This window comes from Tubulanus polymorphus, chromosome 8 (genome assembly GCF_964204645.1).
Source record: "Tubulanus polymorphus chromosome 8, tnTubPoly1.2, whole genome shotgun sequence".
Classification (NCBI taxonomy): Eukaryota; Metazoa; Nemertea; class Palaeonemertea; order Tubulaniformes; family Tubulanidae; genus Tubulanus; species Tubulanus polymorphus.
Window position 1 is genome coordinate 16,507,786 of NC_134032.1, and position 27,874 is coordinate 16,535,659.

Genomic DNA, 27,874 nt, shown 5'->3' on the forward strand with positions numbered 1-27,874 from the left:
ATGGAGATAATATGGGTTGGAGTTTACGTGTTGGGATTATTACATTATGTGGCTACGTTTCCCAGTGATATTCCAATAGGTAAGTGTTTCATTGTTTATATCTGAAACGTCACCTTAGAAACAGAGTTCGTCTTGACCAATCAGTTCGCATGTTTTGTCGAGAATCGGTTACGTCATAAAACGCGACCGCTCACCGATAAAATAACTATAAAATTCCAGTTCATCTAAGGCGAAATGGGAACTGGCGAAAACAGAATTTTGTAACCATATATTTGGATAAATTCCAATTTCGTCTACAAAAGGTTTAAACATTTCTCGTTTTAAACGCGATCGATATAAATATATCATACTAGAATTAGTGTTTAATGTTGTTTGAATGTAAAATGAATTCTCTTTCTGCAGTCTGTTTAGCGGCTGCTGCTGCTGCTGCTGTTGCTGCTGCTGCTGCCGCTGCCGCTATATTTCAAGAAACTGTTAATCGTGTTTTTTTATATCTTGTGACGTTTTGTTGTTGTGTCAATAACTCTCTCTCTAAACCCATCTGTCTCACTACTCGTGACAAACACAAGGTGATTCTCCCGGGAACCAACCACTCCAGTTTTGGAATTTAATCACGAATTCTAACGGCTTCCCCTAGCCTCCCCTCCGTCCCCCCATCCCCGAGCGTTGAGAGCACAGTGTCAACTGAAAGGTTCATATAGTATTCTGATTGAGTGATGGATTCTGGAAGATTGTTGTTGCTGATACATGAATTATTGAGGTTCCACCGGGTTACAGGCTGTTCTTAAATAACTCACCCACCGGGTTACAGGCTGTTCTTAAATGCCCGAACGGGAATGGATGAATACGTCATCATTTAGCTGATTTCTTACTCGTGGCGTCCGCAGGGACCCGGAGAGAGAAGCTGCTGCTGGTGCTGCTGCTGGTGCTGCTGCTGCTGCTGCTGCTGCTGCTGCTGCTGCTGCTGCTGCTGTGTTTATAAACGGCGCTATTTTGATTGTTCTACAATTTTCAAGATTGACTGGTAATTATGAGAAAAGCTGCGCGCGCACCCGATATCTAGGCCTACGGTTTTAATTATTTTAATGACTGTTTTCAAATTTGAAAAATAACGAAAGAACATTTAACGCATACGAGATGTATTCGTCCCTCCCGGGGCCGATGTGAACATGTTGTCAGTGTGTTTGAACGCTGTGAACACGACCTTGACGCGTGACCTTGCTATTCTATATATAACCGTGTTTATGGTTGATTTATTGTTGTTTCTAATCAACAACAACACGATTTATTTCGATATAAAAACGAATATTACACTGCGGTTATCAGATGAAAGCCAGTAATAGACTATTTCCTGTCACCGACACCAGATACAGCGAGATACTGTCATATATACACACCAGACCACATGACGTCCATTAATAGAGACTGTGTACCGTATACTAGTGTTAGTGCTGATGACCGGGACACAACGCGCTGTTTATCACCGTACATCTACCACTAACAGCTGCGTCCACCCGTCCATCCGTCCACCCGTCTACCGCCCGTCTACTGACTGACTGACTGACTGACTGGCTGGCTGGCTGGCTGGCTGGCTGACTGACTGACTGACTGACTGACTGACTGACTGACTGACTGACTGACTGACTGACTGACTGACTGACTGACTGACTGACTGACTGACTGACTGACTGACTATATTTTTGGAAATAAATTGTTGATGGCTGACTCGCGGCCATTTTGATATCTATCAACGTACTTAATTTGCGCGGACAACTACTCTTAGGGCTTTTGTTATATTTTTATGAAATTTGGTACACATATTGACCATGGTTTGTAGTTGTGCGATTTATTTTACTAAAACTCAAATCGAATATGGCTGACTGGCGGCTATTTTGGCATGTATTTATGTAGTTATGTTGAACGGGCAATTTAAGCCTTTCAAAACTGCACTAACTTTGTGAGGAATGTTAGTTTTGCCCGATGGTGACATTACGAGTTAAGAAAGGCGGTGAATTGTGAAAGATTCTTCCTAACCCTAAGAAATAGCAGGTCTAAGTATGATAGAGATGGGAGGAGATCTGTGCGGAATGTTGATGGTTCTAAAGTCTCTTGTTCTCTACGCATTTAACACCCAGTAATTACAATAGATTCTACGCAACTCGTGTCACTTCTCGTCACTTCTCGCCATTTCTCGCCATCGTCTAACATTAACACAGCCGCTAATATCCGTCACCGATGACGTAATCTAACTTATGAATATTCATGACAAACTGTTTTAATAGCAACAGCCGACACGAGGAACCTCATCTGCAATAACTTCATTCTCGTGTCGTTTTACAATTAGACATCAGCCATTAGACATCAGCTATCAGACACCAGCCATTAGACATCAGCTATCAGACATTACGTAGTTCCTATGTTTTTCATGTAAAGTGAGTTTTGTAATTTAGTGTATGTAAATTACAGTGAAGTTTGTAGCTGATAATTTACGAGCCCTTGTGGATGATAAACTTTACCAGCAACGCCGCCGGAGCCGCTTATAATATTAGTTCTCAGCTCTTCGGCTCCGTCTCATCTGTTGTATGAATATTTAAACAGTTTTTGAGAATCTCACACAATAATCTCATTTATCCATACACGCAATAGATATATCAAACAGGTATCGAATCTAAATTGAATTAATCTCAAATTGCTCGTTTGAAATAGTATAATTTGTATGGAATTGTGGTGTGATGGCAGTAAGAGGATGGTTCTCCCCGGGGACTGCTGAGCTCTTCTGGGACTCGTGTAAGCTGACAAGCTTTATTCCGGCTTCACCATCGATTTCATCACTGTTTGCGCCTAATGTCGACAAATGATGGCGATTTTCTAGCGAAATCAGTTTCTAGCCGATACAAGATTGATATCTTATTCCAATAGTAATCCAATGACAACATTCAAACTGTCTGCTTACATACGCTAATACCGATAGGGCGCTGCTGCTGCTGCTGCTGCCCACCTCACCCACCTCAATCTATCTAGAGCCATGATTACTTTTAAAACCTCCAGCCCAACTATCGATAAAATTATCTAGATGTTAGGAATTTTAAATAGAATACCAAACCTCTGTACGTCACAGTGGTGTCTGTCTGTACAGTTGTATGGTTTTAATGATTAATTAATTCATTAGTAGTTTTATCTGGTATTTTCAGATGAAAGATAAATTACCCCCTCACTCACTAACTCACTCGCTGGCTCGGTCTATCTGCGCTGCATAGCTGTTTCTGCTGCATATTTGTAATTTTTGTCGAAGCACGTTTTATATTTGGAATGTAATTACCAGATCGGTTTTCCGTTCAACGACGGGCTGGTGGGCGGGCACCAGTCTCCCACTCGGCGCGGAACCAGTCTATAATTCTAATCACATGATCGGCGCATTTATTACAACACGAAAAAGAGTCATGAATTTGACAAGTGGTAATTTGTATAAACGACTCTCATTATAGTTTATTCTCGATATGACAGAAACTTCGGAGAAAAATAATCATACGGTGGTGATTTATGATACAGATCGTGGACTCTCCTGGACTCATTTCATCGCCATTACAAATCTAGCAGTTTTCATTAGCTGGTAAAAACTGACCGTTACGCCAGTGAGGATGAACGAGGCTCGATTGCCGCGGCCACCAGTCACAGGCCCTCGATTGCCGCGGCCACCAGTCACAGGCCGAGTAGAATCGCGTATCGTATTTCAGATAGCAAGAAACGGAGAGAGTTTTACCGACCTCGCGGGGCTCATAACAGCGCAGTATCTGGCGTTGTACATTTCTCATAAAAACGTTACCGGAATCCCGGAAGAGTCGGAGTCGACCTTCTCAGAAATAGAGAGAGAGAGAAATGATAGCTGTTGCCTGTAACTGGCTGCTAGCTGCGGGCTGCATGGTTCAAACCCCTGGGAAATTAATGTTATTACCACGAACGGGTCAGAGATGCGCAATATGATGATATGATGGTGAAAGAAAAGGCTTTATCTCATCTTCTCTTTCCTTCTTTCCCTCCTCTTCTGTCTCATCTCTAAACTCGCAGATGTGATCAGTATACGTGTATTATACAAGACAAGTGTCGACTACAGTTCGATTCATGCTCTATCGTCGCGGCTCTTTCTTCTGCGCAACAACAATCAAACTACCTAACAACCTGAGCCGGGCTGCTCCGCATCCAAACCGTATCACCCGAGACCCGGAACCGGGCTGCTCCGCATCTAAACCGTATCACCCGAGACCCGGAACCGGGCTGCTCCGAATCCAAACCGTATCACCTGAGACCCTGAGCCGGGCTGCTCCGAATCCAAATCAGTTCCCAATGGCGAAAAGATTGTTTGGAGGAAATTCTGAACTTTCAACAATCCAATAGTTTTTTGTTCATTGTGTGTGTGAGAAGAACGATGGGCGGTCACGTGTTTGAATCGAGTTCTTCGATTGATCACTAGGGGGAGGTGCGATAGAGATGACACTCAGTAGAGTTTTACTGCGGGCTTTGATGTTTTTTTCCCTAACGAGTGCCCCCTCTCTATTAGACTGCTGCTGCTGCTGCTGCTGCTGCTGCTGCTGCTGCTGCTGCTGCTGCTGCTGCTACTACTGCTGCTGCTGCTGCTGCTGCTGCTGCTGCTGCTGCTGCTGCTGCTGCTGCTGCTGCTGCTGCTGCTGCTGCTAAATAAATCTCATCTCATCTCGAACCCTTATCACCACCGGGGACATCACGTGATTAAACCGAGGTGACTCGTGACGTCATAGTATTCCCCAGTCGACGCTCGCGATGATCTTAGATTCATTTCATTCATAAAACATGAATCGTTCCCTCGTCGTTTCGTTCTAAAAATCTCATTACACGCGCCGAAACGTCGATGATATAAAACACGGAATGTCGATAGAAATGCAAAACGAAACGACGATACAGATAACTGACCGAGCGCCGAAACGACGACCTGCGATGCGAGTACCGCCGCGCTGTTTGACGATAAAATGAAGATATATCACTAGAAATAGTTTAATTCAATCGACGAGAGTTTTATTGATGTAACAGTAGCGCGAGGAGTCTCAGCGCCGCCGCCGCCGCCGTCAACGCGTTTTATCTGACAAAATATGTTGAAGTTTAAATCGCTCAACGAAATGGAAAACTAATCAGAAGATTAACGAAACTTTGGACGATTTTAGTCAAACAAGAAATTAAATTAATTAAATTAAGACGCATCAGAGGCGGAAGCGGAAGAGAAATTAGCTTTTCATCTGCGAACTGAATTCTAATTCCTATTAATCTTCATGCAGCGTGTGCGCATGCGCGCTCTTCCTGCCTCTCCAGCCCTGTTTCTACATCGTGTCGTCTATCTGTTCATCTGTATTACACAATCGTCTCTGGCAAGTGAGTAGAGCGTGTCAAACAACTATCACAGTTGGAGTTTCCGTTGTTGTAAATAAAGAGTTTTATCACCGCGACTAAAAGCCCCTCCTCACAACCCGGCGACCTCCTCTGAACGGCAGCAGCCGGGCAGATTCAGACAAACACGCGATGAAACAGAAACAGAAACAGAAACACCATCTGCTGCAAACACTGTTTCATTTAATCATACAGAAACACAATAATAGTTCCAACATTCCGGAATCTCACTGCTAGACCCTCCTCATAGTCGCACCCCCTGCACTAAGGCGGTCATGTTTTAGTGACATATTTATCGCTCACCGACCCACTGAGTGAGTACCGTTCATTATTAGCTTCGCAAGTTTCATAGTTCTGATGTTCCGCTACCTCCGCTTCCGATACCCCCTCTATCTCTCTCTCTTCCTCCCCCTCTCCCCCCTCTCTCTCTCTCTCTCTCTCTCTCTCTCCCCCCCCCCTCTCTCTCCCATTCTCTCTCTCTCTCTCCTCAAGATTTGTACCAATGAAGAGAACTCCTGATGAGGCAAATTGCCCCATTTTGTAGCAGATATAAATCGATAATGCAGCCTCACGGCGAATCAAACTGTCAAAAATAATGCAACATCATCCGGGTCTCGATCGATGCTGCTAGAACAATTTTTATCATTAGCTTAATGGAATTACCTGCACCAGCTCTGGCAGGCGAGGGGAGGCGAGAGGGGTCCTTACTGTCTATTTGTCTGTCTCTGTCTTATTGACGCTAAAAGACGTTAAAACGCAATAATTGCGCAGCTTAGAATTGACTGTTTAAATCAGTGCCACTGCGGTACGAGCGCAGAATCCATTTGCGTTCTCCACGAGTAAAAAATCCACGATGGCAAAAATATCAGAAATAGTAGTAATTCTAATGGTTCTTAGATGATTAATGTAGCTACTTCGGTCTCCTTTCAAACTTTCCCCGAGTCTTAGTTTCAAAATCCATTCGCCAATAAGTGACTTCTTCTTTTAAAGTCTGGAATATCTTTGTTTAAATGGCGATTATTTTTCACAAGACAGCCGTATTTGACAGATACAAATATATCTTCCATTTTTCCTACTCGCTTAGAGAGCAATGATATTAGTGAAGTCATCATTCAATATCTCAGACAGTTCTATCAACTAAACAGACACTAAACTCATTTTTATCCATCAAATCAGAATTATCTTTTACTGTTTTAAAAACATGGGAATGAAACTGTCAGAGCTGCTGCTGCTGCTGCTGCTGCTGCTGCTGCTGCTGCTGCTGCTGCTGCTGCTGCTGCTGCTGCTGCTGCTGCTGCTGCTGCTGCTGCTGCTGCTGCTGCTGCTGCTGCTGCTGCTGCTGCTGCTGCTGCTGCTGTTGAAGAGCAACAAAATTGATCACCAAACGACAATTCACGAGTTACAGCTTCACACACCAGTACTGCCAACAGAAGCCAGGTACCCACACCTGACACACCCTTACATTACACCTAACCCTAAAACAAACCTTCTATAGGATCATCGTTATTGAATGGAGTCACCACACCTGACTGGTCACCGGTCACTACACCTGACTGGTCACCGGTCTCTACACCTGACTGGTCACCGGTCACTCCACATGACTGGTCACCGGTCACCACAATGACCAGAGACACCTCTAGATCCCGGTCATCACTACTGATCTATGGTCTAGTGGTTAAAGTGTTCAGCTGGTGTGCTGGAGGTCTGAAGTTCGAGTCCTGCTAGGGTTAGGGTTACAACCGAGCTAGGGTTAGGGTTATGAATCACCTAGGGTTAGGGTTATTTTTACAGTCGGAAGTGCTGCGATTGGGGTTAATTTCAACATTTTCTCCGTTCTATTTTTACATGAAATGGCGGTAAAAAATTCACTTTTTAGAATAAACTCGCTGCCCTTGTATGTAATTAGCAGTTTGTGCTACTCTCAATCCGTTCAGTTGTTTTAGCGTCTGTTAATGGGTTAAGGGTTTGGGGTTACGGGATTATGTCTATTTCAAGGCGAGAAAAAACTGTGACTCGAGGTTTATTTATGTTCTAGGAGTTTATTTTATGGCAAAAACATCTTAACTTACATAATGATTTGACGTGTTTCTTTGTTCTCGCATTTAGCTGTGTATCAATGAGGGTATAGAGCGAGGAGAGATACACTCCCCTCGTAAAGCCTGTCACAACCTATCACACCAGTCCTCCATTATACACTCACTCTCTCTCTCTCTCCCTCTCTCTCTCTCTCTCTCTCTCTCTCTCTCTCTCTCTCTCTCTCTCTCTCTCTCTCTCTCTCTCTCTCTCTCTCTCTCTCTCTCTCTCTCTCTCTCTCTCTCTCTCTCTCTCTCTCTCTCTCTCTCTCTCTCTCTCTCTCTCTCTCTCTCTCTCTCTCTCTCTCTCTCCCCCTCCCTCCCTCCCTCCCACCCTCCCTCCCTCCCTCCCTCCCTCCCTCTCTCTCTCCTCTCTCTCTCTCGCTCGTTTTCTGGCGTGATGCTCGTATCTGAGCGGAAAATCCCCGGTAATGGCGGTGAAAATCTCTGATCTGTTTGTAGGCAACAATCCAATTACTAGACCGCACTGATGCGCGAGTTCATACCGGCGTTTCAGTCACTCTGCTGCCGCTTACGGGTCTTCGTCACGATCGTTAAAAAACCACGACGCCCAACTTGAATATTGTGCAGTTAACTCAATTTCGAGTTCTCCGAAACTGGGCCTTTTTACCGCGATAAAGTAATTGTTTTCTAAAGGCCCGAAAACATAAATCGCTTTCAGTGGAGAGGAATCTTATTTGGTCGGTTTTGTGATCACCGATTCTACGCGCAGCCCACTAGGGACTCACCGCAGCAGATAACTCACTTTCACAATCACACTTTTTAACTATTGGATTACACGAAACGACGCGGGATATGCGTCGAAAAAGTGTCGTATTTTCTTTCTGACCATCGCGCAGTCGTCAATTGGATTTTATTCATCTCTCAGGGACCGACTTTGCTGCAATGTACGAATTAGATTGTATAAATCATACACGCATAAAGAGATGGTTTTTTAACCAACACTGGTCCGTGGTGGCGCTGTCTGAGATTTACTGTTTGTTGATGCGATCAGTGAGTGAAATTATGATGAATTTGTCTCGGTATATTGGCCCGGTATTGTGCAGGTGTTACGGCAACTCCTGATCCACTTTCAGATCCGTCACGTGGAATCATCCATCATCTCGTAGCCCTCACCCGGTACTACTGCTGTTTATCGTCGAGATACACGCCGCGGCTACAAAACTGAAAGTCTCTGAATATTGATTGCCTAATTACACAATATTAATGAGATTTTTTGGCCTGTACGACCGAGATAGCGTTTTATGTCTCGATAAGAAATATATTCTTTCTTTTCGTCCCCGGGTGAGAGTTAAGGGCTGTTCTAAATTTGTCTTTAATGCGACTGTCGGACGTTGATTTGATGTACAGCGATTTCCGGGTTTGATGTTCGTGAGGCTTTCTGTTACATGTATAAATATATAGACTTCATCTCCGGTCTGCGCGTCTCCCCCCTCCCCCCTACCTACAGCAATTCCCCGTCAACAACCAGCTAAGTGTTGTCTATCTATTGTAACATTGACCGCGCCATCCATAGATTCGAATAAACCTTTTCCAGATCATTATGAAATATATTTTACGAACAGTTGAAAACGATGTTATTTCGATCACGTGTTCACAAATACCGGGGGTAAAATTTCAAACAGTTCAAATCGATTCGATTCCTGAAATCGACTTTCTCTAAAATCGATTTAGGAGTTGATCATTTTGTGGAACTGGGTCCAGTATTGTAACATTTTATCAAATTCTTTATTTAAATTTGCTGGTTCAGTTCAGGTTGTGTGAGGTCCCAGTAATGATCAGATAGTTAGATTGTTATCAGATAAATACCGTCGTTTTTTCACTCAGAATCCACTGGTTTTAAACAACTTTTGAGAAACTCGGTACAGGTTTTTGGGAAGCGTTTAAAAACTCCTCTCTCTTTCTCTCTCATCTCTCTCTCTCTTTCTCTCTCATCTCTCTTAAAGAAGAAGAAATCTCTTGATGTTTAGATGTTTCTACACAACGCACACGGATGCGCGCACACCGATAGAAGAGGTATTAGTCATCACGTGACACTATACGTCTAGAAATCAAATGAAATAATGATTTGTAAGGAGATTACTGTAAATAGTTGAGGAAGCTGAAGCTGCTGCTGCTAACAGTAATCCCTCAATATTGACGTTTTACCTTTCACACTGAGATTTAGCCGGCAGGTGTGACCTCCCTCCTTGCTTCCCTCCCTCAACGCCTCTCGATACAATACACCGTTTATGGATCAAATGGCTAACTCAACTTGTCACTAATAGCTCACACATTCACTACCATCACCACATCGTCTTTCATATACACGTATTCTAAAGATCACTACTGATTATCAGTATAGCTGCAGGTGCGACTGAACGAGTCTAGGTCTGTGGTTTATTTTTACTCAATCTATCAGGGTGTCCGGCGGGGATTGATTTAAGACCCATGAATTATGGATTGACGAGAGACTGAACCACGGCCCCAACGGTCCTCTCCTCCCTGGACCACTGCTCCCCGGACCACGGCTCCAACGGACCGCGGCTCCCCGGACCACTGCTCCCCGGACCACGGCTCCAACGGACCACTGCTCCCCGGACCACGGTTGGGTTGTTCGGTCTTAAGATGATTCAGGGAAATATCAACCAACTGGACCGTGCATCAATCACACATCAATGAATAGAATAACAATCAACAAAAATCTTTACTTCCGGTCACGTGTGTTGACCCCGGTGACTAACCGGTTGGAAAACCCTATTTGTATAACTGTTGACTGTGACTGGTGGCCGCTCGGCAGCTAGGTGGCTGTAGCGTGGTATAACTGTTCACTGTGACTGGTGGCCGCTCGCCCTCCCATCACTGCCCTCAGTCATTATACATGTATCTCACACTACGATGTTTATACACTTAATCGCCATGTGATTGGAATAAACATCATTTACTACTGTTACATTCAGTTTCCTGCTGTTCTCCTCACTTCCTCTGCGTGTTACGTGTTACCGTCACCCCCTCCTCCCCCCCTCCTCCCCCCTCCTCCCCCCTCCTCCCCCTCCTACCACTCACCCTCTATATTCAAATATATCAATCTTACATATATGACAGTAACAAGAACTGATCCGAACACATTGATAAAAACTGTTATCGTCACATCACGTGGTGTTCACGTGATGTAACGCGTCTGTCTAGTTCCGGTAAAGAAGAAACATTTAAACTTTCGAACAAGAAAAACTAGAATTTATTTATTCAATCTAAAACATATAGAATACACGACGTTTCGATTCCACCCTAGAGATCATCGTCAGGTGTCAGGATGATCTCTAGGGTGAGATCGAAATGGTCGTGTATTTTATATATTTTAGATTGAATGAATAAATTCTTGTTTTTAAATTCTTTTAATCTGTAGATAGTGGGTTTTTATCTTATTTTTCGAACAAGATTTAAAAAACAGCACTAACAATAACAGCAGCAGCAACAGCAGCAGCAACAGCAGCAGCAACAGCAGCAGCAACAGCAGCAACAGCAGCAGCAGCATAGAATATCTTTAGATAAGACAGGACAAATTGAGATCGACCAGAGCTACGTGTGTGTCCGGTGATTCATTGATTCATCGGCAATCATCAGATCAGTCTCTAAATCGGCAATCACTGAGCAAAATCTAACGAAAACAATATTTCAGCGTACGCTAATAACAGTGAAATTATCTCATCAGAAACGACAATCTGTGACAATCTATGACAATCTGTGACAATCTGCGAGCGTAGATTGACTTATTACCAGATATAATAGATCAATCGTGATCGGTAATTGTTATAATATGAAGGCGGGTGAAGTCTTCCATCAGTACTTACTGTATAAATCATATTCTATTCAGCAGCAGCAGCAGCAGCAGCAGCAGCAGCAGCAGCAGCAGCAGCAGCAGCAGCAGCAGCAGCAGCAGCAGCAGCAGCAGCAGCAGCAGCAGCAGCAGCAGCAGCAGCAGCAGCAGCAGCAGCAGCAGCAGCAGCAGCAGCAGCAGCAGCAGCAGCAGCAGCAGCAGCAGCAGCAGCAGCAGCAGCAGCAGCAGCAGCAGCAGCAGCAGCAGCAGCAGCAGCAGCTGCAGTGAATTTTGTAATTGTAGCTTCATGATTTTTAGATTACAGAAAGATGATCTTTGATCAGATCAGATTTGTATCTATGAATTGTATCTAATATTGATTGAGATTTGTATTTTATTATTTGAGAGAATTCTATTGTTAATCTGTCTGTCTATCTGTCGGTCTGTCTGTCCGTCTGTCGGTCCGTCTGTCTGTCGGTCGGTCGGTCGGTCTCTTTGTGCTGATTTCCCGATTGGTTTGATGTGGCTCAGGTTGAGAGACTCCTGTTTCCCAATCAGTGGTTCCCTGGTGGTTCATACCAAGTATTGTCCAGAAGCTGCAGTTGCTCGAAAGCTGGTTGAATTTAACTATAACCAACTTTGCAGCAACTGTTGATCAGGTTTATGACGTCATCCACATTCAGAAGAATCGACGAGGAAGAAATTCGTAGATATACGAATGTCATGTTTCACTCAGGGCTGGTTTATTTATTGTGAAGGTCACTGGGCTGGTTTATTTATTGTGAAGGTCACTGGGCTGGTTTATTCATTGTGAAGGTCACTGGGCTGGTTTATTCATTGTGAAGGTCACTGGGCTGGTTTATTCATTGTGAAGGTCACTGGTAGCGAAAGAGAGTAAAAAGTGATAAATGATGAAGTGGCCACTGGATGAATGATAGACCTCCACCCCCACTCCCCACTCCCCTTTCCCCTCCACGAGTAAAATATTCACTTTACAAATCCCTCTAATTCTTTATGATTGATTCCGAGACCACAGACAGTAACCGAGGCTACGACTAGTTCACATTCAGCGTGAGACGGTCATTACAACAAATTGAGGATGATGGATGAACTGAGACTGAAAACTGTATCGTTCTTACGATTGATAAATTCATGTAGTAATCTACACTTACACAAAATCAGTCACACACTGAATTACTATGATTTATATTTCTATATCGAATCTGCAGCTGCTGCTGCTGCTGCTGCTAGAACACTGGTACTGACAGATAAACATAGTTTCTACAGTTAAACTGTTTACAATGAAAGCGACACCTGACTGGTCACTGGTCTCTACGCCTGACTGGTCACCGGTCACCACAATGACCAGAGACACCTCTAGATCCCGGTAATCACTACTGATCTATGGTCTAGTGGTTAAAGCGCTCGGCTGGTGTGCTGGAGGTCTGAAGTTCGAGTCCTGCTAGGGTTAGGGTTACAACCGAGCTAGGGTTAGGGTTACAACCGAGCTAGGGTTAGGGTTATGAATCACCTAGGGTTAGGGTTATTTTTACAATCGGAAGTGCTGCGATTGGGGTTAATTTCAACATTTTCTCCGTTCTATTTTTACATGAAATGGCGGTAAAAAATTCACTTTTTAGAATAAACTCGCTGCCCTTGTATTTAATTAGCAGTTTGTGCGACTCTCAACCGTTAATTTGAGGTGAATATCTCGAATAACTGGCTGTGAATAGAAGTAGTTTATTCATATTCAGTGTTAGTTTTAATAGTTGTACCTAGTGTTGCATGTAGTTGGAATCTCTGGGGTGTTTTATAAAGACAGTTTCTGATCTCGCCAGGGAAATCGACGCGTTCTCGTTTCTCTATAACTCGATTATTACAACATAACTGCATCCGATCATCTTTCACAATTATCTCCGTCACTATTTTTATATCGCCGAATTTTGCCGGTCAATTTCTGCATCTGAGCGGCAGGAATTCATCAAAAAATTCATCTAATTTCGTTAATGCGAAAACTACCATATTCACTGGAAACTCGAGTCCGGAATTAAAATTTTATCAGAATTTTATCAACTTTTCGTCACAGTTTCGCGGTAATCTCACTCCACATCACCCCCTTCCCCTCCCCTCCCCTCATCTCGCGCCCCGAACACTGCATCTTTCAACAGATCTTTCAACGGAAATTGAAATGAAGACTTGAAATGTTGGCCTCCGCAGCCACTGCCTGCCCGTATGTACATTTCTTGGATATTGAATCTGTTTTGAAAATGGCTTTTTTAAGTTATTCGAGTCGAAACGTCTTCATTGTTTTAATTATTCATTCTTCAAACATTCAATTTCATCATGATCTAAAATATCCACTGAGCTAGACTATCTGAAATATCCACTGAGCTAGACTATCTGAAATATCCGCTGAGCTAGACTATCTGAAATATCCGCTGAGCTAGACTATCCGAAATATCCACTGAGAGCTAGACTATCTGAAATATCCGCTGAGCTAGACTATCTGAAATATCCGCTGAGCTAGACTATCTGAAATATCCACTGAGCTAGACTATCTGAAATATCCGCTGAGCTAGACTATCTGAAATATCCACTGAGCTAGACTATCTGAAATATCCACTGAGCTAGACTATCTGAAATATCCGCTGAGCTAGACTATCTGAAATATCCACTGAGCTAGACTATCTGAAATATCCGCTGAGCTAGACTATCTGAAATATCCGCTGAGCTAGACTATCTGAAATATCCACTGAGCTAGACTATCTGAAATATCCACTGAGCTAGACTATCTGAAATATCCGCTGAGCTAGACTATCTGAAATATCCACTGAGCTAGACTATCTGAAATATCCGCTGAGCTAGACTCTCTGAAATATCCGCTGAGCTAGACTATCTGAAATATCCACTGAGCTAGACTATCTGAAATATCCGCTGAGCTAGACTATCTGAAATATCCACTGAGCTAGACTATCTGAAATATCCGCTGAGCTAGACTATCTGAAATATCCGCTGAGCTAGACTATCTGAAATATCCACTGAGCTAGACTATCTGAAATATCCACTGAGCTAGACTATCTCACATTTCACACGTTTTTTTTCCTCGATGATGGAAATTACGATTGAGGAAATGAAAACGTTTGTGAAACAGTGAAATCAAAATTATTAACGGAAGTTTGAATTTATGTAGAATTCAATCTGTATCGTTTAAAAACAGATGTAAAATCCAGCAAAACCGCTAAATGAAAAAAAATTTATTTTAAACATCACGAAGATATAGAGTCAGTGTTTTATGAAAGTCCTAAATCACGGAGTCTTCGAGTAAATATATAAGCGCGTTTTAACACAGTGATATTTGACTGTGTGTAATTAATTGTTCATAGTTTCCTGCTGCAGGGTCGCGCAATAGACTCGAGAGGTTTAACCGTCACTGGTATTCGAGGTTTTATTGCAGCCACTATTCAATTCTTTAAAACAAAGCGTCTGGCAGTGATCTAACACTGAATTCCCAGCAGTAGTGAGTGAGGGGGTGAGTGAGGAGTGAGTGAGGGGCGAGTGAGGGGGTGAGTCTGATTATAAGACAGCGGATAAAAAATGTAACAAATTCACAAGGAAACTTCTGAGAGATAAACAAATACAAATAGATGACCATCAAGTTTCAATCATATCTTTTTCTGTGAAATATCTTAAAAAGTAGCGCCGTTTAATGCGGACAGTTTTAAACGAGCGATGATTGGTAGATAAGAGGTCGCAAGTGACGCGAGTAAAATAGTCCCAGCATCTTCAATTACTGCTTACATACAACAGTAGACAGAGAGAGAGAGAGAGAGATCGGCGTCAAGTCGACTAGAGGTAACCCGATAGAACCCGATAGAACCCGATAGAACCCGGGACGCCTCTGTGCAGTATGAATCTATGAGGAAGGTGACGTGTCGGTTAGTAATGAGGTATTTAATCACTGAGATCTATTCATTCACAGTTCAATCACGAGTCCACACGAGGATTATCAACACATGTCACGTGTCACCGGTGCGTTATAGAAGTTCATGAAAGTCAATGACATACACGCACGTTACGCGCACGTCACACGCACACACGCACACGCGTGCGCGCGGGAAGAAGGAGATATTTAAACAGTTTGTAATTTCATCATTTCTGATTGAATTCTAGAATTGAACGGATTTATTATAACCTGATCGACGAGAGGTCAGCAGCAGCAACAGCAGCAGCAACAGCAGCAGCAGTTACAGGTGCGGGTTCAACTATTACAACATATATATACATAGCTGATGATGATAATGACGATGATGACGATGATGATGAGTTGATATCGGTGTTTCGCGAACATGGCAGCAAAAACAATGACAATAACTTTCTGTCTAAACAGATAGACAGTTATTAGACAGATAGACAGCTGTCAGCGGGATTTATCATAGTTTTAAAGATTATCAAACACTGTGTGGTGTGACTTGCGTGTATCAGTATGATGTATCAGACTGTATCCACTAGATACATCTTACTAACTCGTTATACCATGAAAACTGTGATGATCTTCATGCAAATATATTGGATGTATTTCCGTGTGGTTATTGCGTTTCCCGCCGCTATACCCATGGGTAAGTCGTCGCCGCTGCCTTCTTATATCCTATAATGTAATTTACTGTAATTTTGACTACGTGATGATGGCCTTTACTCACTATCCCTATCATATATCTTCGAGTCTCTTTATACTTTTGTTGAATCATATTCTCACACATTACCACAGTGAGATCCAACATCCAGTATCAGCTCTTGTCTGCTGCACGTTGAAGGTTGCAAGCTTTTCCTGAAGTCTGCAAGCTTTTTCTGAAGTCTGCAAGCTTGTCTTGAAGTCTACAAGGTTGTCTTGAGGTCTGCAAGCTTGTTTTGAAGGCTGTTAGCTCGTCTTGAGGTCTGCAAGCTTGTTTTGAAGGCTGTTAGCTTGTCTTGAAGTCTACAAGGTTGTCTTGAAGTCTGCAAGCTTGTTTTGAAGTCTGCAAGCTTGTTTTGAAGGCCGTTAGCTTGTCTTGAAGTCTAAAAGATTGTTTTGAAGTCTGCAAGCTTGTTTTGAAGGCTGTTAGCTTGTCTTGAAGTCTAAAAGATTGTTTTGAAGTCTGCAAGCTTGTTTGAAGGCTGTTAGCTTGTCTTGAAGTCTAAAAGATTGTTTTGAAGTCTGCAAGCTAGTTTTGAAGGCTGTTAGCTTGTCTTGAAGTCTACAAGCTTGTCTTGAAGTCTGCAAGCTTGTTTTGAAGGCTGTTAGCTTGTCTTGAAGGCTGCAAGCTTGTTTTGAAGTCTGCAAGCTTTTCTGAAGTCTACGAGCTTTTTCTGAAGGCTGCAAGCTTGTTTTGAAGGCTGCAAGCTTGTTTTGAAGTCTGCAAGCTTTTTCTGAAGTCTGTAAGCTTGTTTTGAAGGCTGCAAGCTTGTTTTGAAGGCTGCAAGCTTGTTTTGAAGACTGCAAGCTTTTTCTGAAGTCTGCAAGCTTGTTTTGAAGCAGATATATGTCTGCCATGTGAACTGCCATTAAACTTATAAATCTCAGACGTAAATCTGATTGAGATGTTTTGATGCCGCTTCCGCATAAGTTTATCATCTCTTTCTGCAGATATTCAGAACGAAGTGTCTTACGATCTATTGTGCTGTGTGCGGTCCATTAGTTTCTAATGGTTCTGTTATTTATGGCATGTTGTATATGATCGACTGTGGCTGCACGTACAGTCAGTATCTCACTAACAGCCACTAGTAGACAGATTGTCAGACTTGTCTTTGATGTCTGAATTGTTCGATGTATTTCTTATCAAATCGTTAATAGCGACAGATTTACCTTCAGTTGAGCCACGACGAGACAAACTCTTAAACAATCCACGGTGGTCTTATGAGACTTCTTTACAAACCGTATCATCTACACCGAATAATCGTGTCTCAAAAACACGTACTTTAAAAACAAAGACCAATAAATCGGGGTGCGGGTAACTCTATAACTCGGATGGAGGCAACCGACTCTGATGCGGGTAACACTATATCTCGGAGATATCGAACACTAACACGCATGCCGGTAGATTAGAGATTATTTTTTTGGTATTGTTTTATATTTACAGAAGTCTCAATGTTGTTTTTAGCAGTGATTATTATCAGGTTATATTTGATCAGTTACCGGGTCCAGTAACGGGTTTGTTTATCTTGTTGTTAGTCTGTAAACCGACGGTAAATTTACTCTATTGTCGCGAGATGTTGGCGGGAGGCGATGATCGAATATTTTCAGTGTTTGCGCGTTGCGGGTTTGAGTGGGAACGAGTGGCGATATACAGACCCCACTCATCCCACTCACTGCCACATCTCTATAAAACTTATCCGTCATTTCAACTCTCTTTCTATTAATGCATCGAGCAAAATAGATCTGAATAAACAGCTATTTATTCATCATATTCGGCGCCTTTTTGACAAGATTTGTTTCGTACCAATTTAGAAAGAATTTACAGCACAAACTGCGGCTTATGAAATATTCATAGGAAAAATAACTTCTATTTTCAAGGCTCCCTTTTCATATGTCACTGTCAGATGTATGTACGCGTAATCGCTTCGTGATTCGGTATTTTGTTGAGTATATTATGTTGATACAGTAATGACAATGTCAGGCGGCTCATCTTACCGATAAAACCGTGGGGCATACACCAACTACTTACAGCGAAAACTTCCAACAACAAGCACCGAAATTCTCTCAAAGACCGCAAAAGATCAGAATCAGTATCAGCGCTGGTAGATACAGTACCTGAGAGATGTGAGGGGATGCAGCAGCAGCAGCAGCAGCAGCAGCGACAGTCAGTCAGGTGCTGCTGTATAAGATGAATTAGAGCGCTCTACTGGGCCGGAAAAGATTAACACAAGTTTTATAGTTTGTGGTCGAGTGATTTTAGTGTTTGTATATAACCAGTGGAAGATCCTCCTCACGTAGAGTTACAATCGAGTCGATCAGTTAGAGATCATGACAGTTTGTATAATTGAGCATGGCCACCGTGTGATCTATCATGATTTAAACCTGAAATACACGAATTACAGAATTTCACATCTAAATTCACTGCACATTTCTATAAACAGTGTGTATAACTCACTTCAATAGTTCCCTCGCACGAGCGCGTTCTACAATTAATGTCTGTTTAGATTCAGACTAGAATTAACAATTGAAAATGAATTAATTTTATTTCAAAAGAACTAGAGTCAGTTCCACAGTTGTAAGTTAGAATTTAACTCATTGAAAATGAGCTCATTTCATCTCAGAGTTAACTCTAACTCACGACTGTGGAACTGAATCCTGATGCTGATATAAATTATATTGTGAAGTTTCATTAATTTGTCATAGTTTCATGATATACATGTATATATATAAACAGTGTGTCGTGAGATTTCTATCTTAAATTGTAAATAGTAAATGTTTGTTTTTGTAGGTGCAATATTCGACCGTCACCCGTTAACCGTCTTTCAGCACACCGCCTTCCAATACGGGATATTCAGGCACAATCTGACGTATATATTCGACTTGGCGCCGAAAGTCCAGTTTGTCCGGCCAGATGACAATCTTAATTTTACAACAGCTCGTAAGTATTCGACCCCCCCTCCCCCATCGATAAGGCCACTCGAGTCGTAGTTGCGGGGTACGGAGTTCTTGTAAAGGTGAGATGAATTTCAAACACTCGGGTTCTTTAGAACAGATTGTGACCTGTATTTTGACCGATGATGGAGGATGTGACCAGATGATATTTTGACCGGTGATGGACGATGTGACCAGATGGTATTTTGACCGATGATGGATGACGGATACATTGAAGATGACACTGATTAATGCGTCCACAGCCGCTGCACGCTATCCTCAATTATGTCGACATCATCTAGGGATTAATTGAACAAGTACAGACACATATATAGTGGCGGCAGTTGATTATAACACCAACCATCCGGGAAATCTTCAACTGACTATTCGAGATGTAGAGGTTACTGCAGTAATTAATACTTGTACCGGATCTAATCTCTTATTGCTTTATATGAAGCGGGATTTGTTATAAACCGCTTAATAAATGAGCTTTCACAAACCCGATTAATACATGTACACCATCAGTACCAGCAGTACCAGCATCAGCAGCGGTACCAGCACCAGCAGCACCATCAGCAACACGAGCACCAGGAACAGCACCAGCAGCACCAACAGCTTCCTGGGAACCTCAGCGTCCAGGGAACCTCAGCGTCTAGGGAACCGCAGCGTCCTGGGAACCACAGCGTCCTGGGAACCACAGCGTCCTGGGAACCTCAGCGTCCTGGGAACCACAGCGTACTGGGAACCTCAGCGTCCTGGGAACCGCAGCGTCCTGGGAACCACAGCGTCCTGGGAACCTCAGCGTCCTGGGAACCACAGCGTCCTGGGAACTTCAGTGTCCTGAATAACTCTAAAGACTTTTTTCTGTGTAAAAAAGCGAAACGATGAAGTAAATTGTTTGTGTTTTTCTATTTCAGTTTGTGACAACATGAAAGAAGGAATAATGTTATCGTACGGAGTTCAAACTCCTGAAGTATTAAACGCTATTCACTCATACAGTCGTACCTTCCATCTCCCTTACGTCACTGTAGGACCTGTCGTACATCACACTAACTATCATCCCAGTCCGTTCGTTTTACACGTTCAACCTGATTACGTCAGAGCTATTAAGGATATCATTAAGTTTTATAACTGGGATCGAATACATTATATGTATACGAGTAAAGAAGGTAAGATTCACTTAGAAATGTACAATTCAGACGCTTATGAGATCATTTCCTGTTAACCTTTAAAACAGATCCATTCTAGAACTGCCCTATACTCACATACATGCACTATACCCCCTTCTTCATTTTACAATTATAATGGGATTTTTTGTAAAGGTTTGATCCATTTTTTTGTATTATTGATCGTCCCAGCGATCACAGTACTGTGATCAGGGTTATGAGATTATGTTGACAGTACTGTGATCAGGGTTATGGGATTATGTTGACAGTACTGTGATCAGGGTTATGAGATTATGTTGACAGTACTGTGATCAGGGTTATGAGATTATGTTGACAGTACTGTGATCAGGGTTATGGGATTATGTTGACAGTACTGTGATCAGGGTTATGGGATTATGTTGACAGTACTGTGATCAGGGTTATGGGATTATGTTGACAGTACTGTGATCAGGGTTATGGGATTATGTTGACAGTACTGTGATCAGGGTTATGGGATTATGTTGACAGTACTGTGATCAGGGTTATAGTTTGTGTAGTACACCCGGTGCGCACGGACGAGAGGAAGAGGAGATATTGTGGTTCCATTAAATCAGATGTGATCTCTGCTGCTCGTGACGTTAACAACCTCTCATATGATTTCATCCAGTAATGGATCACGCGCAGCCGCAACAACAACGTCATTTCCTCTGATGGTGGCTGTTAGTTCACAGCCGAAACGTGGCCGTTTAGAAATGATATAAAATTCGAATTGTAGGAACCTCTTTGACGTCTGACATTCTCTCCTCGTTTGCTGCATGTGACATTTTTTCCATTTTTTATTTCATCATCGCCACATCATCGTCAGCATCATCATCATCATTGAGTGCTTTGGGCGCCAGTGCGAGAGTAGTGGATGTAGTGACTTTCATGTGGCCGATACGACGACAACGCGAGCCCCGCGCGTCTCTTACAGTCCATTAACTCTAGTCTCACTCTATACGCCGTGCTCGTACCAGCAGCAGCAGCACCAGCAGCAGAAACTCCTCTAATGGGCTTTCTATCTTGTTAGTTTTATAGCTTGTGACTTCATCACTAGTAATCAGCTAGTTACACTATCTATTTCTTTCTTCTTCTCTTGTTTTATTATTATCATGAATATCGGCTACATTCAGCCCGAAGGAACCCGGGCAACTGATCGTCGTTTCATTCAAACATTATTCTATCGCGCGCCGGTAAATTATTTCTGTTTTGCCGGTGGTGGATCATCTCTCCAATCATCCTCAGCGATAATAGCACGGGACAAAACGACTGATGATCGCTGCTGCTGCTGTTGCTGCTACCACTGCTGTTGCTGTGTTTGCTGGTGCTGGTATTTATGAGCTGATTATCGGATGTTAGTGACTTTATAATATCCGGTAATACGACATTTATTCATTAGTTTCATAAACAATAATAACGCGTTTCATGATTAAGGCCCGGAGCTGTGAACTATGTGATATCAATCCGCAGCGCCGGTAAATTGCCGGAACCGCCGCACAACTCGTATCAATGCGCGTACCGGAACCGCCGCTAACTTGATTCCGTTTATTACTCATTATTACACGCGCACTTGAGGGGATCATGTTTATATTACTGAAATATCATCGCTTACACGGTCAACACACAACCCCTGAGGCACACTAGTGCCCCTATAACGAATTACTTCTCAAAAATACACTCCATGGGGCCCGATTGCTCAAAAGTTGTTAAAGATGAATACCATAGTTACAATGCGATTTCAATTATCTATCCACTGGTTAACTCTAATCCACTGATTAACTCTAATCCACTGGTTATTTCTAATCAACTTTTGAGCGACCGGTCAGATTTCTACAGAGGAAGTGCAGCCATAAGTATAGGTCACGCGATGTGAGGAGACTCTGTTACACAACAGAAAGACAGAAAATATCAAAAATGTTACATCCATTTCTGATGAAAGTCGATACGTTGCTACAGTTGTAATATATTTATATTTTGCAGGTTTAATGCGACTGGAGGCTTTAACTCAGATGTTAGACGCCGATGTCAATATTACAGCTGATATTAAAATGAACGTACATTATGTGTACAATACTGATGACGTGTATGGAATACTGCGCACTTTGGATTCCGTGGATCATAAATTAGAATTCCATAGGAATATCATTTTAGATATGCCATCTCATAGTTCATTGATGTCCATTCTCAGGCAGGTACTTAATCCGCTACACCTGCTGCTGCACCTGCTGCTGGTGCAGTTATACTCAATAATATTATATTGTGATTTGTGATTCCATTCTATCAGTAATTAGTAATACATGTGACGTATAGTGCGAACGACTTAACGGCTCCCATAGGTGTAGTTTAAACTCTACCCCTTCCTACATTATCGGTTCCATTTACTTTCATGCCTTAATAAACTAACTATTAAACTATCCATTAAACTAACTATTAAACTATCTATTAAAATATCCATTAAACTATCCATTAAACTATCTATTAAACTATCTTATAAACTATCCATTAAACTATGTTATAAACTATCTATTTAACTATGCTTTAAACTAACTATTAAACTCCTATATTGCTCTGCGTTTTCAAGTAAATCGAAATTGAATAAATAGAAGAATGGAAATGTCGGTTTAAACTATTGTGATGAAATCTCATCGACGCGTCGCGGTTTCATCCTATTTCAACGTCTGAAGATTCTACAATTTCTACAGCGCGTCTCGGATTGAATATATGCTGTAGATTAGGCTTATCAATGTCGTGTAATGCTCTGAGCAAATTGAATTTTCAGTAAATGTTTCACTCGCTCGCCTCCTCCTTCTCAGTTCCCTACACGCCGTTATTTGACAGTATTAACGTCAACTCGGTTGACGGAAGTGATTGTTACGCTGTCGTCACGTGGTAACAAAACTATGACTTCAATTTAACCGGTGACATTTCCAGCTATTTAAAGAGCTCTTTATATTTAATCGATGGCTGTATGCGTGCAGCCCGAGTGGCTTTACTAGCTCACCCCCTCTCAAACCCCCCTCTCACTCTCTCTCTATCTCGTGATTGAAGCTCTATTATTGTGTCTCGATGATTTCTAGCCGGAAGGCAAAGTTTCATCGCCATTTTCTCCAATTGTCGCCGATGTGTGTGAGAGAAGCTTTAAGATTCAGATCGCGCTCGCTGCTCAATTTCAGTAATAGTTTCTTCTCGACTCGACTCGACTATTATTTCACTGTATAATTCTCCCTCATTTACTTCAACTGTCGCCTAATTCTCTCTCAATCTATAGAAAATATCGAATATCACAGTGATATAAAACGATGTATATTTGTTGTGTTTTTATTACAGGTTCGAGAAATGGGAATGAACAGAGATAAATATCATTACATCATAGCTGGCTATGTAAGTATTAATACTAAACAAACATAGAATAAAACGTGGCCTGAAACCTTGCATCAAACATGGTGTTAAACATGGCATCAAATATGGCATCAAACATGGCGTCAAACATGGCGTCAAACATGGCGTCAAACATGGCGTCCATGTTTTTATACTATCTCAACCTCTGTCTCTCTCTCTCTCTGTATTTAAAGGATATTGATAGTTTATCGTTTGATGGGTTCCACTATAGCGGTGTAAACGTGACCGGATTCCGCATCCACTCTCCTGGTGGAAGAATGAGGAAATTCTCACTCGAATGGCAACATTTAGATACTAAATTATGGCCTGGCGCCGGAACTACTAAAATATCGGTAAATAATCAAACTTTTTGATAATTCAACCTGTACAAATCGTAAAGACACATGTCGAGTGTAGAATGTGTTGAGAGATACATGTAGCTAATAAACAGTAAAACCTGTCTGATTTCAGTATGAAGCCGCTCTGGCCTACGATGCCACTAAAGTTATAGGTCGAGCTTTGGATAAAATACGCGCTCAAAACAAAGATATATTTAAATACAACTTCCGTCGTGGACAGCTTTATAATAACGGTACAGAGGGCTTGCCCTGTAAACTACCCATTATACCCTGGGCACACGGGCCCGAAATAATGCGACAACTAACTAGTGTAAGTACTGATACAAGTATCTGACTGTTTGCTTTATTGTACTGTTTAATCTGTAGAATTATGATCTCATTTTAGGTGAAATTTAAAGGTCTTACCGGTAAAATAATGTTTGACGATCGAGGATTTAGAAAAGATTATACAATTGAAATCCGTGGCCTTAAAGGAAGATCTGGTTTAGAGAAGGCGAGTAAAGTATCATATACGTATTTATACTATATTGAATATAATCCACTTGTGATTGCTGGATTGATTGATTGATTGATTGATTGATTGATTGATTATTTGACAGGTGGGAGAGTGGGACGATAAAAACGGAGTGAATATAAACGAAAGCTACACGAAAAAGAGAAGAAAGTCGTCTATAAGTAAAGTAATGCGTGTCACTAGTATTGAGGTATGAACCGGATTCACAGTTCAACAGTCCAGTGCAACTTTGGTCCAGTAACTGTGAAATTAAGCCGACTGTGAAACAAGGTCAAGTAACTGTGGAACTGGGTCCAGTAACTGTGGAACTGCGATCCAATAATTGTGTAACTGAGTCCTGATACTCAATATGCGGCTAATAAAAGAAGTAAAAAAGTTGTTAATATTTTGTCTGCTGATAATTCTAAATGTCTGATATTTTCAGTCGAAACCTTTTCTAACGGTTCGTAAGTTACCCGAGGACGGAACTCCACTGGTTGGTAATCAACGTTTCGAGGGCTATTGCGTCGATTTAGCGGAACTAATCGCGAAAGAAGCCAATTTCGAATATACGATTAAACTCGTAAAAGATAAAAAATATGGAGCGTTTGAGAATGATTCGTGGAATGGGATGATCGGAGAACTGATTTATAAGGTACAGTAACTATACATCACTTACTTATACCCGAATTTATCAAGTCAATAATATTGTTATATTTTCTTACAGAAAACCGATTTAGTAATAGCACCTTTAACTATAACATCGCAACGAGAAAGAGTCGTAGAATTCTCGAAACCATTCATGAATCTAGGAATCAGCATTATGATCAGTAAACCAGAAAATCAAAAACCGGGAGTATTTTCATTTTTCGACCCGCTGTCGTCTAAAGTTTGGGCTCTAGTAACTGTAGCTGGTCTACTCGTTAGTTTTATACTGTTTGTTATAAGTAGAATCAGTCCGTACGAATGGGACATCGAGAAAGATGTTTACGGAGTTTACGCTTCCAATGAGTTCGGTATAGCTAACAGTATGTGGTTCGCTTTGGGAACTTTCATGCAACAAGGCGGAGATACTTCACCCAGGTAATTATCAAACTACACCGCCATTCAGAAGCTGCTGTTGCTGAAAAATTGGTTTATGTGAATCTTTCTGGTTAGGTTCTCATAATGACTGGGACGTAGGTTTTCGTGCGGCCCATTTGTTCCTTCTATCATTGCTGCGTATACCCTTTATTTACGATGAAATTGTAATTTTCGACTATAACACCACCTAGCGTTAAACGTATTTATAACTGAAAATAGCAGCACGTTACTATCTGAATAAACCGGCTGTTTTGCGGTTGAGTTTTAACCAGTTCATTGAATGTTAGAACTGCAAACAAGGTTACTACAATTGTACTAACTCTAGGCTAACCTCCGAATAACCGCCCCCTGGCGTCCCCTGGGTAATCTTCGTGTCTTAAACATTGCAACTTATTTACAATCTGACGTGACGTATCGTTGTTGTTATTTCAGGTCATTTTCTGGTCGGATAGTGACGAGTGTTTGGTCTCTATTTACACTGATTCTCATCTCGTCCTACACGGCTAATCTGGCCGCGTTCCTCACTATTGAACGCATGTATACACCTATCAACTCGGTCGAAGATTTAGAAGGTCAAACCGATATTAAATACGGATCTTTAAATTCCGGTTCGACAAAAGCGTTTTTCGAGGTGAATATTAATTACCACGAGTCGAACTTCCAGGATTTGTGAGCTACACAATTTATTCTGAAATATTCTCGAACATTTCAGCAATCACAAATCCACGTTTACAAACGAATGTGGGATTTTATGAAGAATGCAAAACCGTCAGTATTCGTAGAGACGACCGAGGAGGGAGTTCAACGAGTCCGTGATTCCAAATCTAAATACGCGTTTTTACTCGAATCGACGATGAACGATTACGCGAATAATAGGAAACCTTGTAACACGATGAAAGTCGGTGATAATCTAGATTCGAAAGGATACGGTGTTGCTACACAACTCAACTCTAAATTCAGGTACTTTATATCAATTAAAATTAAAGAGTTACATTTCTCAAGTCTTTTCTATATCTGAGTCCCAGTTTGTCATCGATATAATGTTCCTGGTCCGAACTACAACGACTAGCGAGTTTCGCTGTTAAATGCGTTGTAACAGGGGTTTTTGAGTACACTAATAATATTATGTTCCATTTTAGAAATAAAGTGAATCTGGCCGTTTTGAAACTTCGTGAAAATGAAGCTTTAACTGGTCTGGAGAAGAAATGGTGGTACGATAAAAGTGAATGTATGATGGAGGGATCTGTAAGTTTAACTGTCAAAATTCTCTAGAATCTCACTACCAACATTCTCTAGAATCTCACTACCAACATTCTCTAGAATCTCACTACCAACATTCTCTAGAATCTCACTTCCGTTGATCAACATTAACACGTGTCATTCTATTGCGTGTTCATCTAGGATAACGTGCAGCGCCCTCTAGGTCTCAGTAACGTGGCTGGAATATTCTATATCCTGATCGGTGGTTTAGGAATAGCTATGGCGATATCTCTGGTAGAATTCTTGATTAAATCTCGTGCTGAGTCGAAGAAGAAACAGGTAAGCTAAGGTACGAACAATCGACACCTGTATTTACCTATGTTTTACTCGCCGTTCGCTTTAAGCATGAATTTCAATTATTTTCAAATTTATTTCTAAAGGGTGCTGCCCTCTGGGGGTCGGATATAGTATAATTGATTTTTGTAATTGATTATATATGTAGACTAGTTTCCGAGTAGCAATGCGTCACAAAGCTCAACTGTCAGTGCGTGGAATAACAGATGATGCCAGTGACAGATCACCAAAAACCGACATCATGGTAAAATATAGTACATATCTATAGTGCAGCTTACTGCAGTCATGCGCTTATACCTCTCAACTCGCAGTGGTCGATCGTGTATATATACACGATGCTCTAGCTATATGATAATGCTTTCTATACTCTCCGCTAGGGGTCGATGGTAAAATAAATGCTTTACGTTTATCACGATTGATGTATTTTGTGAATTCTTTCATTTCGTTTTGCAGATTCTGTTTCTGTTCAATGTCTGTCGCTGTGTGTCGAATAAACAAATTAATGATTTACTCATTAGATTCAAGATGGCCGTCATTAAACTAGGAAATGGGAGCATAGTTCACAGAGATGATATATTTGTTGTTGTTGTTTTTTTTGCAGTACACATACACAGCTCCAGCTCCACTTATCACCTATGATGGTATAGATGGTCATAGCCACACTGAGGTGTGAACTCTGATGTGGTATAGACGGTCATAGCCACACTGAGGTGTGAACTCTGATGTGGTATAGATGGTCATAGCCACACTGAGGTGTGAACTCTGATGTGGTATAGATGGTCATAGCCACACTGAGGTGTGAACTCTGATGTGGTATAGATGGTCATAGCCACACTGAGGTGTGAACTCTGATGTGGTATAGATGGTCATAGCCACACTGAGGTGTGAACTCTGATGTGGTATAGATGGTCATAGCCACACT

General features: G+C 41.8%; 1 protein-coding gene across 1 annotated transcript; it reads left to right on the top strand.

Annotated features, from left to right (window-relative positions):
• Positions 1–27,625, top strand: LOC141910416 (glutamate receptor 2-like). Its single transcript, XM_074801154.1, has 17 exons — positions 1–79; positions 18,759–18,908; positions 19,819–20,070; positions 22,066–22,277; positions 23,413–23,466; positions 23,658–23,816; positions 23,935–24,132; positions 24,208–24,324; positions 24,422–24,526; positions 24,761–24,970; positions 25,043–25,398; positions 25,831–26,029; positions 26,111–26,358; positions 26,538–26,643; positions 26,800–26,937; positions 27,101–27,196; positions 27,554–27,625. The coding sequence occupies exons 1-17, from the start codon at positions 1–3 to the stop codon at positions 27,623–27,625; spliced, it is 2,751 nt and encodes a 916-aa protein (XP_074657255.1).
• Positions 27,626–27,874: the final 249 nt, after the last annotated feature.